Source organism: Mytilus edulis, chromosome 8 (assembly GCF_963676685.1).
Source record: "Mytilus edulis chromosome 8, xbMytEdul2.2, whole genome shotgun sequence".
NCBI lineage: Eukaryota > Metazoa > Mollusca > Bivalvia > Mytilida > Mytilidae > Mytilus > Mytilus edulis.
Window position 1 is genome coordinate 69,266,963 of NC_092351.1, and position 14,556 is coordinate 69,281,518.

A 14,556-nucleotide genomic window follows, 5' to 3' on the forward strand; every position below is an offset into this window, starting at 1 on the left:
GATGTTTAATTGTTTGTAATTTTTTAGGTCACTGTCTTAAGCACAATATATATTTATAAAAAGATGTGGTATGAGTGCCAATGAGACAACTCTCCATCCAATATTTGTTTTAGTGGACTTTAATTTTTATAAAGTTGATTTATAATTATCTGTGCTTGATTTTACTGTAGAAACTAATTCTCACATAAGGAAAAAGGTTTCAAAAACATAAAAAATTGTGTTCTGTATGTATACAGTAACCTTTTACAATTATCTAGGAATGCTTAATTTTATTTCAAGCAAAGCTAATTCATTTTTTTTATATAACAAATACATTTGCTTGTAGTGGAGAAAAGAATTGCAGCTTGATTTGGAAAAAGAAGAAAAAGGTAGACAAAAAGAAATCGAAATAAATCAAAAGGAAGAAGAAGATAGACAGAAGGAACTTGAAGAAAGAAGAGCTCAGAAACTGCAAAAAATTTTAGGATAGTCATTCTATAATATTTAGATTGAAAAAAAGAAATGTTGTCGATTGTTTAGAACTATGAAAATTTTAGTCAAAATTAAGAGCAAGGAATGAGTAACAATATGTTGTTATTGCATCTGTTAGGCTAGAAATTGAAGGAACTAAAAAAAAAATTATCTGTGGATTTAAAGTTGTAATGTTGTAAAATTGATTCCAGCTATTACAAACACTCATTGTTAATAAGAAAACCCCAAAATAAGGATATATTTGTGACATAATTTTTTATAGTTTGGTGATGCTTTTATTTCATTGTGATCCCTTTTAGACTTCATTTATGTTTATAGCTTTGTAGTAATAGAGTACAAGAATTATTGTCAAACAACTTCAGTTTCAAGGGATGATGTAGAGGAGGATATAATCTGTGTTATGTTTTATATACCTAATGATTAATCTATCTAAGGATTATAAACTAGTTAGACAAGAAAATTATTTTAGACATTTTTATGCCCCACTTAGGTGCACTATGTGATTCAGTCTTGTGCATCTGTTCATCCCTTCGTTTGTCTGTTCATCTGTCCATTTATTCTTCCATCTGTCCCCCTTCATGTTAAAGTTTTTGGTCAATGAATTTTTTGATGAAGTTGAAGTCCAATCAACTTGAAACTTAAAACACACATGTTCCCTATGCTATGATATTTCTAGTTTTAATGCCTAATTAGAAGTTTTGACCCCAATTTCATGGTCCACTGAACATGGAAAATGATAGTGTGAAAGGAGGTTCAAGTTTTTGGTCAAGGTAGTTTTTGATGAAGTTGAAGTCCAATCAACTTGAAACTTAGTACACATGCATGTTTCCTGTGATATGATCTTTCTAATTTTCATGCCAAGAGTTTTGACCTCCAATTTCAAAGCAGAAAATGATATTGCTAGTGGGGCATCTGTGTACTATGGACACATTCTTGTTTGTTTTTTTAAATATTTTCATTTAGCATTTAAATTAGGTATAGATGCATTATCACTCAGTAAGACTAATCATTATCAAGTAGTATAGTTGGTATAAATAAAGAAAGAAATTTTAAAATACCTTAAATATATAAAGTTCTTTAATAGATAAAAGCGACAAGTTATATTGGTTCATATGACTGTTAGAAATTATATTTAAGTAAACAACAAATTTTCTTTTTGCAATGATTTGAGTAAAGCTTTGAAACGACTACTGTGATACAGTGATAGACTATGAAAACCAGTAGGAGATTTATTTGTTGCTTGTGAGAAAAAATGTAACTTAACTCTTTACAACCAATTAAAACTAAATAAGACTATATGTTTCTCAAGAGACATTAAGCCTCCAGATAAAGTTAGATAACCTCTAGTCTTACACCATTTTACATTTACCATTTAGATAAACAGTTAATGAGACTGGAACAGGACTGCTAGCCTCTAGATTAAGTTAGATAACTGCTAGACTTACACCTTTCTACATTTACCATTTAGATATCATAAACAGTTAATGAGACTGAAACAGGACTGCTTACTTGAGACAAAAGTTTTACTTATTTCCCCAGTATATTCATTATCACATTTTTACATTTGTACATCTAATATCAAAATTTACATTTTTTATTTTGTATAACATTATGTCTATTTGTTATTTACATTTATGTGAGTTTTTATCCATTGTTTATGTTTTAAATTGTATCTGTGATATAATATTAATTTTAATGATTTCAAGTAAATAAATGTTGACGTTAAATTTCACAAAAAAAATTATTGGAATTGAAATCCAGTGAAATAACCAAGCAGTTTATTATGGGGTCAAGATACAAAATGTTTGTCAGAAACTTTCTTAAAATGCTTAATATATATTAGTTCACTTATTATCTAGTTCTAAACTTGAAAGTGAAATTGAACCCCTTACTGGAGGAGAAAATACAGGTCAAAGGGAGATAATTTTTGTGGGAGGCTGTTATTCTAAAAAAAAAAGTGTATCAATTTAGATCAATTATCTCCAGATTTGAACACAGACATAAATCTTCATAAAAGTCATTGAAGTGTAATAACTAGGTCAGTATGGCCTACTTTTAAATGACTATTGACATGCTTCACAGAATACATCCTTACACCAAGTTATAGGATTGAAGGTGACTTAGGGTGCAATCAACAGTTTTTTACGTGACGTCATTCTGTAACAGGGCATGTAATAGTGGACCCATCATGCAGAAGTCAGATATTCATAGTTATATAGATATCTATACATCAATGGAAAGATAATTCTATGAACTTTCTGAATAAATAAAAAAAAATCCAACATCTCTTGTTTAAACATGCAAATTGGTACAAGTTATCAGATGGAAATTAGGCATTTTCCCCCTAAAAAACCTTAAAAACAGACCACCTTTGGACACACGGATCAGTAACCTGTGCATATATTTGAGATTTCTTATAATATGCATTTCGAAGAGCTTATCCGGCTGATTTAAGAAAATGTAGTTTCAGCCTACGTTCGCCTGCTCCGAAAGGAGCTATCTTACCTGACAAATCAAAGTGCTTTTTGCAACAGGTGAAAATCAGCTGTTTATGGAGTTGCCTCCCATATAGTAGGAAGTCACAAAAACATTTTTTTTTTTTTAAATCTTGACAAAAGTGGCATTTTAATTGAACTTCAATATATGTTTTTCACATTGAACATAAAAAACAATCAACTTTTTCATTTAGTGGTATATAAATAGCAGGGAATTCCATCAGTATGTAAATCTCACTGGGGAAATACCCCTAGTTTTTAGTACGAAACTGTTTATAGCACCCTTAAGCAAAACCTTGTATGCGATATATAAAAAATTCTCAGCTTTTCTGAATCTGTACACTATACCGATTAAAATGATGTCTTACTTTAAGGATTGTGACCACAAATAGTGAAACTACAGCTCTTTTTTTATGTCGCGCGGTAGTGGCATATTGGCCAATGGCAAACAATTTAACTGGCAAATCCCAAACATTTCCTGTATCACATTTTCATCAGTTTTACAAAGAAAATAAATCATAAAATAGGGTTTCTTTTGAATAAATAGAATAAAAACTATGAAATAGGCATGAATAAAGTTACTTTAAATAGATTTTGTCCCTAGTACTATATGAACTAAGTTATAGCTGAGTTGAGAAAATATTGAAATAGTGTTTTTCTTAGGAATGGCATGTGTACCTTTTTGACTATAAAAAGTACCAAATATATATTTTTATGAATAAAACTTTATGTAACACTGATCAGGAGTAAAGGTCAAAGTAGAAAAAATCTACACTTTTCATATGCAACTTTTGGTTCCAAATATATGAGAGATTGAATAAAAATATCATGACGTCGCAAAGAATTAAAAAACTTCAATATTCGCACAGAGTCTGGTTTTCTTATATCTGGTTGCTATGTACAAATCTGTAATATTTGCATTAAATATACCAAACTGATGCTTTTAAATTAATGTATACATGCCGTACAATATTTTTCAGAATTATTTTACTCCATTCGCAAACACATTTCTATGCTAAAACATCACCATATTTTGTATTTGTCCCTTAAGGGTGCAATCAACAGTTTTTTACGTGACGTCATTCTGTAACAGGGCATGTAATAGTGGACCCATCATGCAGAAGTCAGATATTCATAGTTATATAGATATCTATACATCAATGGAAAGATAATTCTATGAACTTTCTGAATAAATAAAAAAAAATCCAACATCTCTTGTTTAAACATGCAAATTGGTACAAGTTATCAGATGGAAATTAGGCATTTTCCCCCTAAAAAACCTTAAAAACAGACCACCTTTGGACACACGGATCAGTAACCTGTGCATATATTTGAGATTTCTTATAATATGCATTTCGAAGAGCTTATCCGGCTGATTTAAGAAAATGTAGTTTCAGCCTACGTTCGCCTGCTCCGAAAGGAGCTATCTTACCTGACAAATCAAAGTGCTTTTTGCAACAGGTGAAAATCAGCTGTTTATGGAGTTGCCTCCCATATAGTAGGAAGTCACAAAAACATTTTTTTTTTTTTAAATCTTGACAAAAGTGGCATTTTAATTGAACTTCAATATATGTTTTTCACATTGAACATAAAAAACAATCAACTTTTTCATTTAGTGGTATATAAATAGCAGGGAATTCCATCAGTATGTAAATCTCACTGGGGAAATACCCCTAGTTTTTAGTACGAAACTGTTTATAGCACCCTTAGTATCTGTAAACTGACTTATTCAAGTTCTAAAAATTTTATCAAAGCCATTGAACTACAAATTATGGTAAATTATTGTGACTTCATCTTATGGAAAACGAGCATAGATCTTAACAAAACCATTAAAAGTCTACAGTACATATATTTTTACATTGATGCATTTATATACAAAGTTGTTAGTTTTGGAACAATCATAATAATAAAATGACTTTGATTAAAAAAAAATTGTAAGTTTATATGATTTATAGAGGGCCTAATTTTAAACCGAGAAATAAAGTAAAGTATGATTGCCAATGAGACAACTGATGACACCCTTAGACTAAAGGATATAGACATGAACAGACTATAATACTCTGCACAACCTTCAAGACTTCAACAATGATCAAAACTTATATATATATATATACATATATATATATATATATATAGTTAGCTTTAAACCCTCAACAGTTTATTGGACAGTGGTGTACCATCATAGAATAAGAACGAACTAAAAAAGGCTTGACTCATTAGATCTGCCTGAAGCACACAAAAACATAATAATTCAGGGTACCATTTGAAGAGCACTCACAGTTATTAAAAAACACAATAAAGTGCACATATTGCCCTAACCACTGTCTCTGAAAATTGTAAGAGTTCTGCAGTATATGAAATTAATTCATTGTACTTCTAAAAGAACAAAATCCCATTAAAATGGTTGAACTTTGTTTATATTAATCCACATCACTTTGGAAACAACCCCACCCATTTCCCTCCCCCTGTGTATGTGTATAGATGCTGTTTGAATCTAGACCAGAATCAGATCAGATGCATGTCAATGTCTTAACTATGATCGGAATCCAGTCATGAAACCTGTGACTCCAGATGGTTACTAGTGTAAAACAAAGACAAGTTTGGGAAAAGAACTACAGTTTAATGCTTAAATTTCATATTTATAAAACACTAACAGTCTAACAACAGTACAGTTTGAAAACAATACACAAATTAATTAATTAATAATCTGTGGTATTCCACTCAAGGGAATACACATTCATTTATGATATGAAATCAAAACTGTGAGTTCTTGTAATATAATCTACTCTATACATTCATAAAATATACAGTTAAATTAAAACAATTAAATTTTTATAATTAGTTGATGAAGCAACCTTACTATCTCAATAAAAAATAAAATAGGGTGGGTGAGTATAGGATTTTAAATTCGCTATTTATGCCAAATTACAATTTGTCTGCCTCATGCAGTTGTATTATCTAGAAGGCCTAAATGAGGCATCCAGTAATTAAAACAAAAGAATAGTAATTAAACCAAAAGAATGATAATTAATTAATTAATCATCTCTGCCTATTGGATAATTTGAAATTAGGACCTTGTTCTGATTGGTTTCCTTCCCACATCTCACAAAGCAATTTGAGAGCGAGATTTCCAAAGTGGCCAGTAGGGAATTCCTTACATTATTGGTTGTTATTAATAGACATACGCCGAACTAAATACCCAATTGGCAATAAAGGACAGGTAATGCATATGTGATAATACATTGTCAACATGCTGTGTATTAATAATCCATTTTTCTTGTTAATAAAAATATCACAATATTTGCCCCCCAAAACCTGTAGCTGTATATACATGTACCACCATACAGTCTTCAACAATCTGCAAAACCCATATTAGTTACTACATAGCAAGTTATAAAATACCCCAAATTGACAACTATGAAACAACTCAAATAAAAACAAGAATTAACATCCTGATTTATGTAAAAAAAATATGCAATGACCAAACAATAATGATATACAGCAACAAACGAGAACCACTGAAATGCAGGTTCCTGGCTTGGTACAGGCACATAGAGATGTCTGTTGGAAGGCAACCCTCATATTAACTTGGGACAGTGGTGTAACAGCACTGCATACGAACAAACTATAAAACTCAGTCGAAAGGGTATAACTCATCAGATTGATACAACACACAAAATAAAATAACTAACAAAGATCTTAGAGTATTGTCAGTTACTGGAAGCTAGTTCAAAGCCAATAACAATTAAAACAAATCAAGTATCTAAGACTAAGATAACAATCATTACACAATCAGCTTCCAATGAATTCAGTGCAAAAAATCATTGATAGTATCCTAAAAAGATTTGTGTCATGGTCTCTGGTGGAGAGTTGTCTCATTGACAATTAACCACATCTTTTATATATATGGTATTGCCAGACTTTAAAATTCATAATATATATATGATAATTTTGAAATGTTCATGATTAAATCTACAAAAAATATAGTATCCTCATTGCCTCTAGATTAGGCAATTTCACAGTAACCTTAGGTTTTATTCTAATCATGGACATGATAAGAGTTTCATGGAAGCATTTGTCAGACACAGTAAAACAAAGCTCCATTAAAGTTGTAAAAAAGTGTTCACCCAAGGCAAATAAAAGTGCCTATTAGTGATGATTTTGTATCCTGAATGGTATTGTAGTGTAGACAGATGATGAAAGAACACGATTTTATGATTGAATTAGTACAACACTTACAGTCATCTACTGAGGTCAATGTTCAGTTTAACAGTTTGACACCAATAGTCTGATGATTCATGCCATTTCCAGTTTGTTGACTAGTATAATAGTCTCAGATTACCAGGGATGTAACTGTTATTGTTGTTTCATATAGGATTTCTAATATTACTCTAATATTTATGCCATAACAACTGGGACTGTTATATCATGACCCAGATAAACGATCTTTTACTCTGACCATCAGTGTAGACCATACCTTTAAAAACTTTTCTGGAAATGATCAAAAAGAAAAGAAAGAACAAAGAGCAAAAGTAACTGCCAAAGCATTTAAAACGTCATTTTATTCCCACAAAAATATAGTTCATATAGAAAAGGCAACAGGGTAAATTGGTCATGATACTTGGTATTGGAAGTGCAGTTATAGACATGTTATCTCACAGGCATTGTTTTAATTGTCTCGCATACTAATGTCGCAGTATGCGTAATATAGGTATCATACCTAATTGTTGCTGCGAGAAACCTAATGTTTCGAAGTTTCCGTCTGTCGTACTACGTTCGTTCATTGTCCTTGATCTTATTTTCATGGTTCAACCACTGATTGAAATAACTGACATAACAGTTTTTAAATCAAATGAATTTCTTACTTATTATGAGTAGTAGGATAATTATATTTGGTTTATGGGTTCCTTGCAACGCCTTCATGTCCGTCATACAGGATTCGCCTGACCTTGACCTAATTTCCTGGTTCATAAGTCAATGTTAAGTTTTTGTATACAGAAACATATTTAAAGCTCAATTTATATGTTTTCTGTATACCGATTTCGACTATTAAAATTAAAGTTTTTGAACTTTTGTGTTTGGGTCTGGGTTTTTTTGAGTACTATAAACAATAGGTCAACTGTATGTGGTGTATGTAATGAATGTAAGGTGTCCATTATAAGTTATATGGTTCGCTACTGACCCCCTACGGATCCATAGAGCGTTAGTAAAATTCATAGGGGGTGAGGCCGGAGGCCGAATCCCCTATGGATTTTATTCACCCTCTATGGTCCGTAGGGGGTCAGTAGTTAACCGTATATTAACGAATTTATCGCACGCTGGACTTTTTCTGCTGCCTTATGATAAAAATAAACAATGAATCACAACAACATTAATAGATGACGTCACCATTAACGCGTCATGAACCCCCTATGGAATTTACTAACCCCTACGGTCTCATAGGGGGTCACCACGTGACGGCGTTAAACCAATCACAACGTGATATTTTACCCGCGGTGCGATAAGTCGGTGTAGGAGGTATCATCTGACATTGACCTCATTTTCATGGTTAATTGGTAAATGTTAGACTCTTGTTTTTGCTTGGTTTTCCAAATACTAATAGCAATAGGTCAGCTATGCTTAGTGTATGGTACAATTGTAAAATGTTCATGTCTGTCTGACAGGTATATGTGAGCCAAAATTTGTTCCTGTGAAAAAAGTTCCAGTGGAACTAATTTCACAGGAAATATGTTCTGGGAGAACTTTTTTCACAGACAATTTCTATATAATTTGTTCCATCTCTATGAAATAAGTTCCACACTTTACTTGGTGAAATAAGTTCTGGGTTGGTGAAATTTGTTCCTTACCTAGTGAAATAAGTTCCATGTTTGTGAGATTTGTTCCTTACCTGGTGAAATAAGTTCTGGATTTGTGAAATTTGTTCCTTACCTGGTGAAATAAGTTCCTTGTCTGTGAAATATGTTCCACTGGTTAAACAAGTTATCTTATATACTGAGCACTTGTCATCAGTGAGTTTAAAGTCATTATAAAAAACATGTACTATATTGATAATGTAATAAATAAAAAGTGTAAACATCCAATTGGATCATGTGGAGTAAAGCAAAATTTTAATAACATGCTCAATTAATAATACTAAAAATGGACCTTATGAGCCAGGAAAGAGTAGAATAAGAAATAATAATAAAAGTCACTCCGAAAAAAAGTATTATAGTAAAAGATGAACATTTGTACTTTTTGAAAAGGACAAAGTGACTGATCAATTATATTAAAAGACATAAAGAAACAAAAGACACATTCTTTTAAAAATGTGCAATTATCATAGCTAAGTACATGTATGATTAGAACACCCATGACAGATCATTAGGAAACAAGGAGGTTGAATACCACATAAACCATAAAACACAGATACATTATCATCGCATCATTTTCTTATCTTCATCCTACAGTCATTCCTTCAATTGCAAATGTACCCCATGCAAGCACAGAACTTATGTTCTGTGAAATAAGTTTCGAGCAGAACATTTTCATTGATTCCTATAAAATACCTTCGTTTAAACATGTTAAAACTAATATCAAAAGAACTTATTTCCCTTTTTTTTTAAATTTTAATATTGGAACAAAACTCATGGTGCTGTGATTTTTGTTCCGGAACTTATTTCACACTTGGTTAAAAAATTAGTTCCGGAACAAATTTTATAGTGCTGGAACATATTTTCTGTGACATAAGTTCCAGTGGAACATATTTCCTATGAAATTTGTTCCGGTGGAACAAATGTCACGCCGGAACAAATTTTTTGTTACATATTATCTTACCTTGACCAAATTTTCATAGTTCATTGGTCAATGATAAGTTTTCGTAATTTTGTCAGTTTATCAGTTACTATAAGCAACAGGTTAACTATATTTGGTGAATGGATTATTTGTAAAAGAGGGACGTAAGATACCAGAGGGAGAGTCAAACTCATAGATTGAAAATAAATTGACAACGCCATGGCTAAAAATAAAAAGACAAACAGACAAATAATAGTAAGACACAACATAGAAAACTAAAGACTTAGCAACACGAACCCCATTAAAACTGGGGGTGATCTCAGGTGCTCCGGAAGGGTAAGCAGATCCTGCTCCACATGTGGCACCCGTCGTGTTGCTTATATTATTACAAATCCTGTAAATAGTCTAATTTGGTAGGTCACATTCGTGAAAAGGGAAGACATTGTAGTCACGACATAAGGAACATATCCGATATCATTTGTGAAACGGTTATTCCATAACGGTCAACCAACTCGTGATATGGCGTCCGTAAAATTTACGAAGGGATGATTTCAACTTCACCATTTGGAACTCTTGGTTTAATAGCTTCCTTGTGATTAGCAATCCTCTATCGGGTAAATCATGATAGGAAATACAAGCCCGGGAATATCGTATCAATTAGGAGATATATGCTCCGTATGCAGGCGCTGCTGGAATGTTGCTACTTAGAAATGGATAGTTCACAATTGGGAAGCTGAAATCATCTCTTTTGTCGTAAAGTTTTGTTTTCAACCGACCCTCATTGTCAATTTCTATAGACAAAACAAGACAATATTTTATTTGAGTCTCACCTCTTATAAAACATTTACATAATATTACAATTTCCAATATAAAACAAGAGCCACTCTAAAAAGAGTTACGAGAGACTATAAAAATGGTATATACATTACATATATATATATACATACATAAAACATAAAACAAATAAAAAGTATACAGATGTTAAGAGTAACATAAAACAAATTAAAAGTATACAAATGTTAAGAATATAATAAACATTTTCTTTTCAGTAAAATATCATAGCAGATTTTGGCAGTATAAAAGTAAACATTTTCATCACTAAATAAAAATACAAATTTATCGTCATCTGACATACTATTAAAATCATGACAGAAAGAATTAGCATGACTAAACAACACAGCACTATATGTAAGTTAAGATATGAGGCAGACTTAACTGTATCTGAAGTATCCTTTATCTCTAGTTCGATGGGATAGATTAATTAATTCGTTCAACATAGTCACCAAATTTTGTATTATTTAGTGAGAGAACATCATCTATATAGCGGAACGTAAAATTGAAGGATATTGCTAACTTCTTATCTTTCTTTCTAAGAAGTTCCTGTATAAAGTCAACCTCAAAATAATAAAGAAACAAGTCGACAAAAAGATGACACAATTGGTTCCCATTAGAATTTCAACAGTCTGTTGAAAAACACGTCCTCCAAACGTAACAGATATGCTGTCAATAAAAAAATCAAGCATCTTGATAATGTCAGTTTCAGAGAATTTTTTGTTTGAATCAGAGTGATTCTTTAAAAAGTAGGATTTATCCCTCCCCAAGACAAGATACTTGTATCTACGTTCTCCATTCTTTTTAATGAAACAAAGTAATACCAACTCTTTCAACTTGTCTTTTAGTTTGGAAAGTATTAGTTTGTAAGTCGTATATGTCTGTCTGGTCTGGTCTTGTCTGGTTCGTCTGACCATGAACTCATTATCATAGAACATTTATAATGTTAAGTTAATGGGATGCTTGTAGTAAAACCTCAGAGTCATGGTAAATTCCATGATAAGTAAGACATGCATGTGCACTCTTGTTTGGTCATCTGAAGCATAAAACATCTGTTTTTTGTTTGTTTTTTTAAATTATTTTTCATTTTGTTATCTTGTGCATATGTTCTTGATGACAAGACCCGTTGTTGTGCCCCCCCCCCCCCACCCGTCCCTCCGCTTCACTTATCACAAATCACTGATTTTACAATATATATCAGTTATTTGTGCCAACTTCTAATCGTGAATCGTTCTTTAGTCGAGTGGCACATAGTAAACATGTTTATGAAAAGTAAAAATATAGCAATGCTCTTAGGTTTTAGTTGCCTCATTGCTATTGTTATTTTAAAAGCAGACCAGTTTATGGCATGCCTTGATTAAAACTAGTTCTTTGATGCAAAACATGTTCAACAAAATGTTTTCAGGTTCAAAGTGATAGATGGCATCATGCGATCAACAAAGTCACCAAACTTTTCTTGTTCATTGAGAGAATATCGTTTATAAATACGGGAAAGTGAAGTTAATACATTCTTTTTGAAAAACCTCCGTATGAATTAATAACTTCTTGTTTTAGTGACATTTTTTAGTAGTATGTCCCTTTCCTGCTTGATATTTGTATCGACGTTGATTCTTTTATATTAAAAAAGTTAAACAAATTCTTTCAGGCTATCTAACGTTAACCATGCCAAGAAATCCTCGCTAAAAATCCGGTTGACCTCCTGCGGCATCTATTAGTAGTTAAAGATTGGATTTCATTCAACAAATTAATGTATGACCTGCATGTACGTGTCGCTTAGAACACGGCCATATACCAAATGGTTAATAATAATCATCCATGTAATTTGCTCTATGGGATGTTTGCAAAATTTCAACGGAGGCAATTTCTTGGCATGACGACACAGCCTTCTAGCGATAAAATAATATGTTTGAAAGAACTATGCACTCGGCTACCTTGTTTTCTTCAAATCGTTTTTAAAATGTCTTGGTTTCTTCAATTTGAATAATAGAAAACAAAACTATATATCAAATCTTAAGTGACTAGGATTGACAGTTTCCCTGCCAAAAGTCAGTGGTTCTCTCCAGGCGTCTCAGCTTTCTATACTCAAAAACAGCTGGGCGCCATGAAATAGCTAATAATGATAAAAGTGGCATTAAAGACCAACAATGAATACACCAATCAGTGTACATCAGATCATAGTTTTGTTCCAACACGAATCTATTTATTTGAAATTGAACTTGACAATAGCAATTTTTCCCGCATCGTATAACGATGAATCCGGATAACACTGTAATATGTGCCACTGGACATGAAAAAGCTTAACCTTTAATAATTTTAAATAATAGAAAGATTACTAGATGAATTTTAAAACAGAACTATTTAAAATTAATGTCAGATATTTAAGGGGAAACCAATAATTAATAAGAAAATATTTAAGATTTTTAAGATTTCCAAGGATAAGGGAACATAAAAGGGTACTGTCATTAAAGGTTGGTGTGTCCATCATATTACATATGTGGCAACCTTTTGTTTAAGTTTTATAACAAAAATTAAACTTTTCAAAGTTATTCAAATTCCATTACTAACATAAAGTCGACACCACATAATGTAGAATATCCATTTAAAATACAAAAGGGTGTTTTCTATGTCAAAAGATTGCAAAAGTTTTGAGAATGAATAGAGCTGTCCATATTCGAATGCAGCATTCGTTAAATTAGTAGATATGTCTTTGATAAGCAATACTTTGAACCACTGACAGGGTCTTTAACGATCCAATGCGCAAAAATGACAAAATTAAAGACAGAGTATTGTCCCTGCTAACCTGAAGAGTGTAGGTTTCAGCTCGAGAGTTCCCAGTGAAGACATTTTTTTTTGTTTCAGTTAAAAAAATTTGAGGTACAGAAAATCAGATCATTCCGTCTTTTTCTATTTAGTTCTTTGAGTCGCTTTTTTGCTTTTCTTTACTTTAGTATGCATGACATGAAACTTTAAATTCATGTTCTAAAACAATATTTACGTGTGCATTGTGCTTCAATATGAAAATATGGGATAAACGTCAATGATACAGCCACCTAGTGACAGAAACAACCAAAAGACATGCATGCGCTCGGTTTGACGGTAAACCAGATATATGCGAGATAGCCCCACGGGAGAAAGGAAGAAAGAACCTTCACAATTTGCCTTACAATTGTTTTTCCCTTTCTTTTTTTTTAAATAAATAATTTTAAAAAACTTTCTAATGTAGAGTTCCTAAGATAAAAATATTCCCTGTGGAAGAACCTGCCCCCCCCTCTTTTTCGTCCTCTCCGATTTAAATTCTCAAATTAAGCTTTCCAATCTAATTAAAATTAAAACCTTGCTTTCTAACCGATCTATCCTTGTACTGGACCGGCAACTTTCTTCATTTAATAAGAAAATATACAGTTGCGTTATAAAACATGCATGTTGTCTGCTTGGAGTCCCCGCCCGAAAAGAAAGAAATAGCCTAACAACAGTGTCCGGGAAAAGTTTGCAATTCCGCTGAGTGCAAAAGTTGTCACCTTGAGTTAAGTCAAAATGAAGTTGAGAACTTGATTGGTATTGGTTACCTGATATTTGTCCTAAAATTTTTTGGCTTTAGCACCACTGTTGAAAAGGTTATGCCCCTTTCTTCAACAATTTCCTCAGAGGAAAAGTACTTGTCCTCAAGGGAAATCAAATTTCCCTACAGGAAAAAGATTTTTCCTCAAGGGAAATTGGTTTTTCCTCAAGGGAAAAAGATTTCCCTTAGGGAATTTGCTGCATAAATATTTCCTTTGAGGAAATTCTATTTCCTTTGAGGAAATTCTATTTCCTTTGAGGAAATTCTTTTTCCTTTGAGGAAATTTGCGTCTTCAAATTTTCCTTTGAGGAAATTTGCGGCTTCAAATTTTCCTTTGAGGAAATACTTTTTCCTGTGAGGAAATGTGTAGCTTCAAATTTTCCTTGGAGGAAATACTTTTTCCTGTGAGGAAATTTTTGACAAACACTT

The 14,556-nt window shown here is 32.1% G+C and overlaps 1 protein-coding gene across 4 annotated transcripts in view; it reads left to right on the forward strand.

The window, feature by feature from the left end:
- Positions 1-4,898, forward strand: part of LOC139486128 (transmembrane protein 232-like) — a 46,746-nt gene extending 41,848 nt beyond the window's left edge. For 3 of the 4 annotated variants that reach the window (XM_071270847.1, XM_071270844.1, XM_071270846.1), the window contains exon 16: positions 326-4,898. In XM_071270847.1, the coding sequence (XP_071126948.1) occupies positions 326-469 (144 nt within the window). In that variant the 3' untranslated portion in view covers positions 470-4,898. The remainder of the gene's footprint in view (positions 1-325) is intronic. The other variant, XR_011655483.1, reaches the window with a different exon arrangement.
- The last annotated feature ends 9,658 nt before the right edge of the window (positions 4,899-14,556 follow it).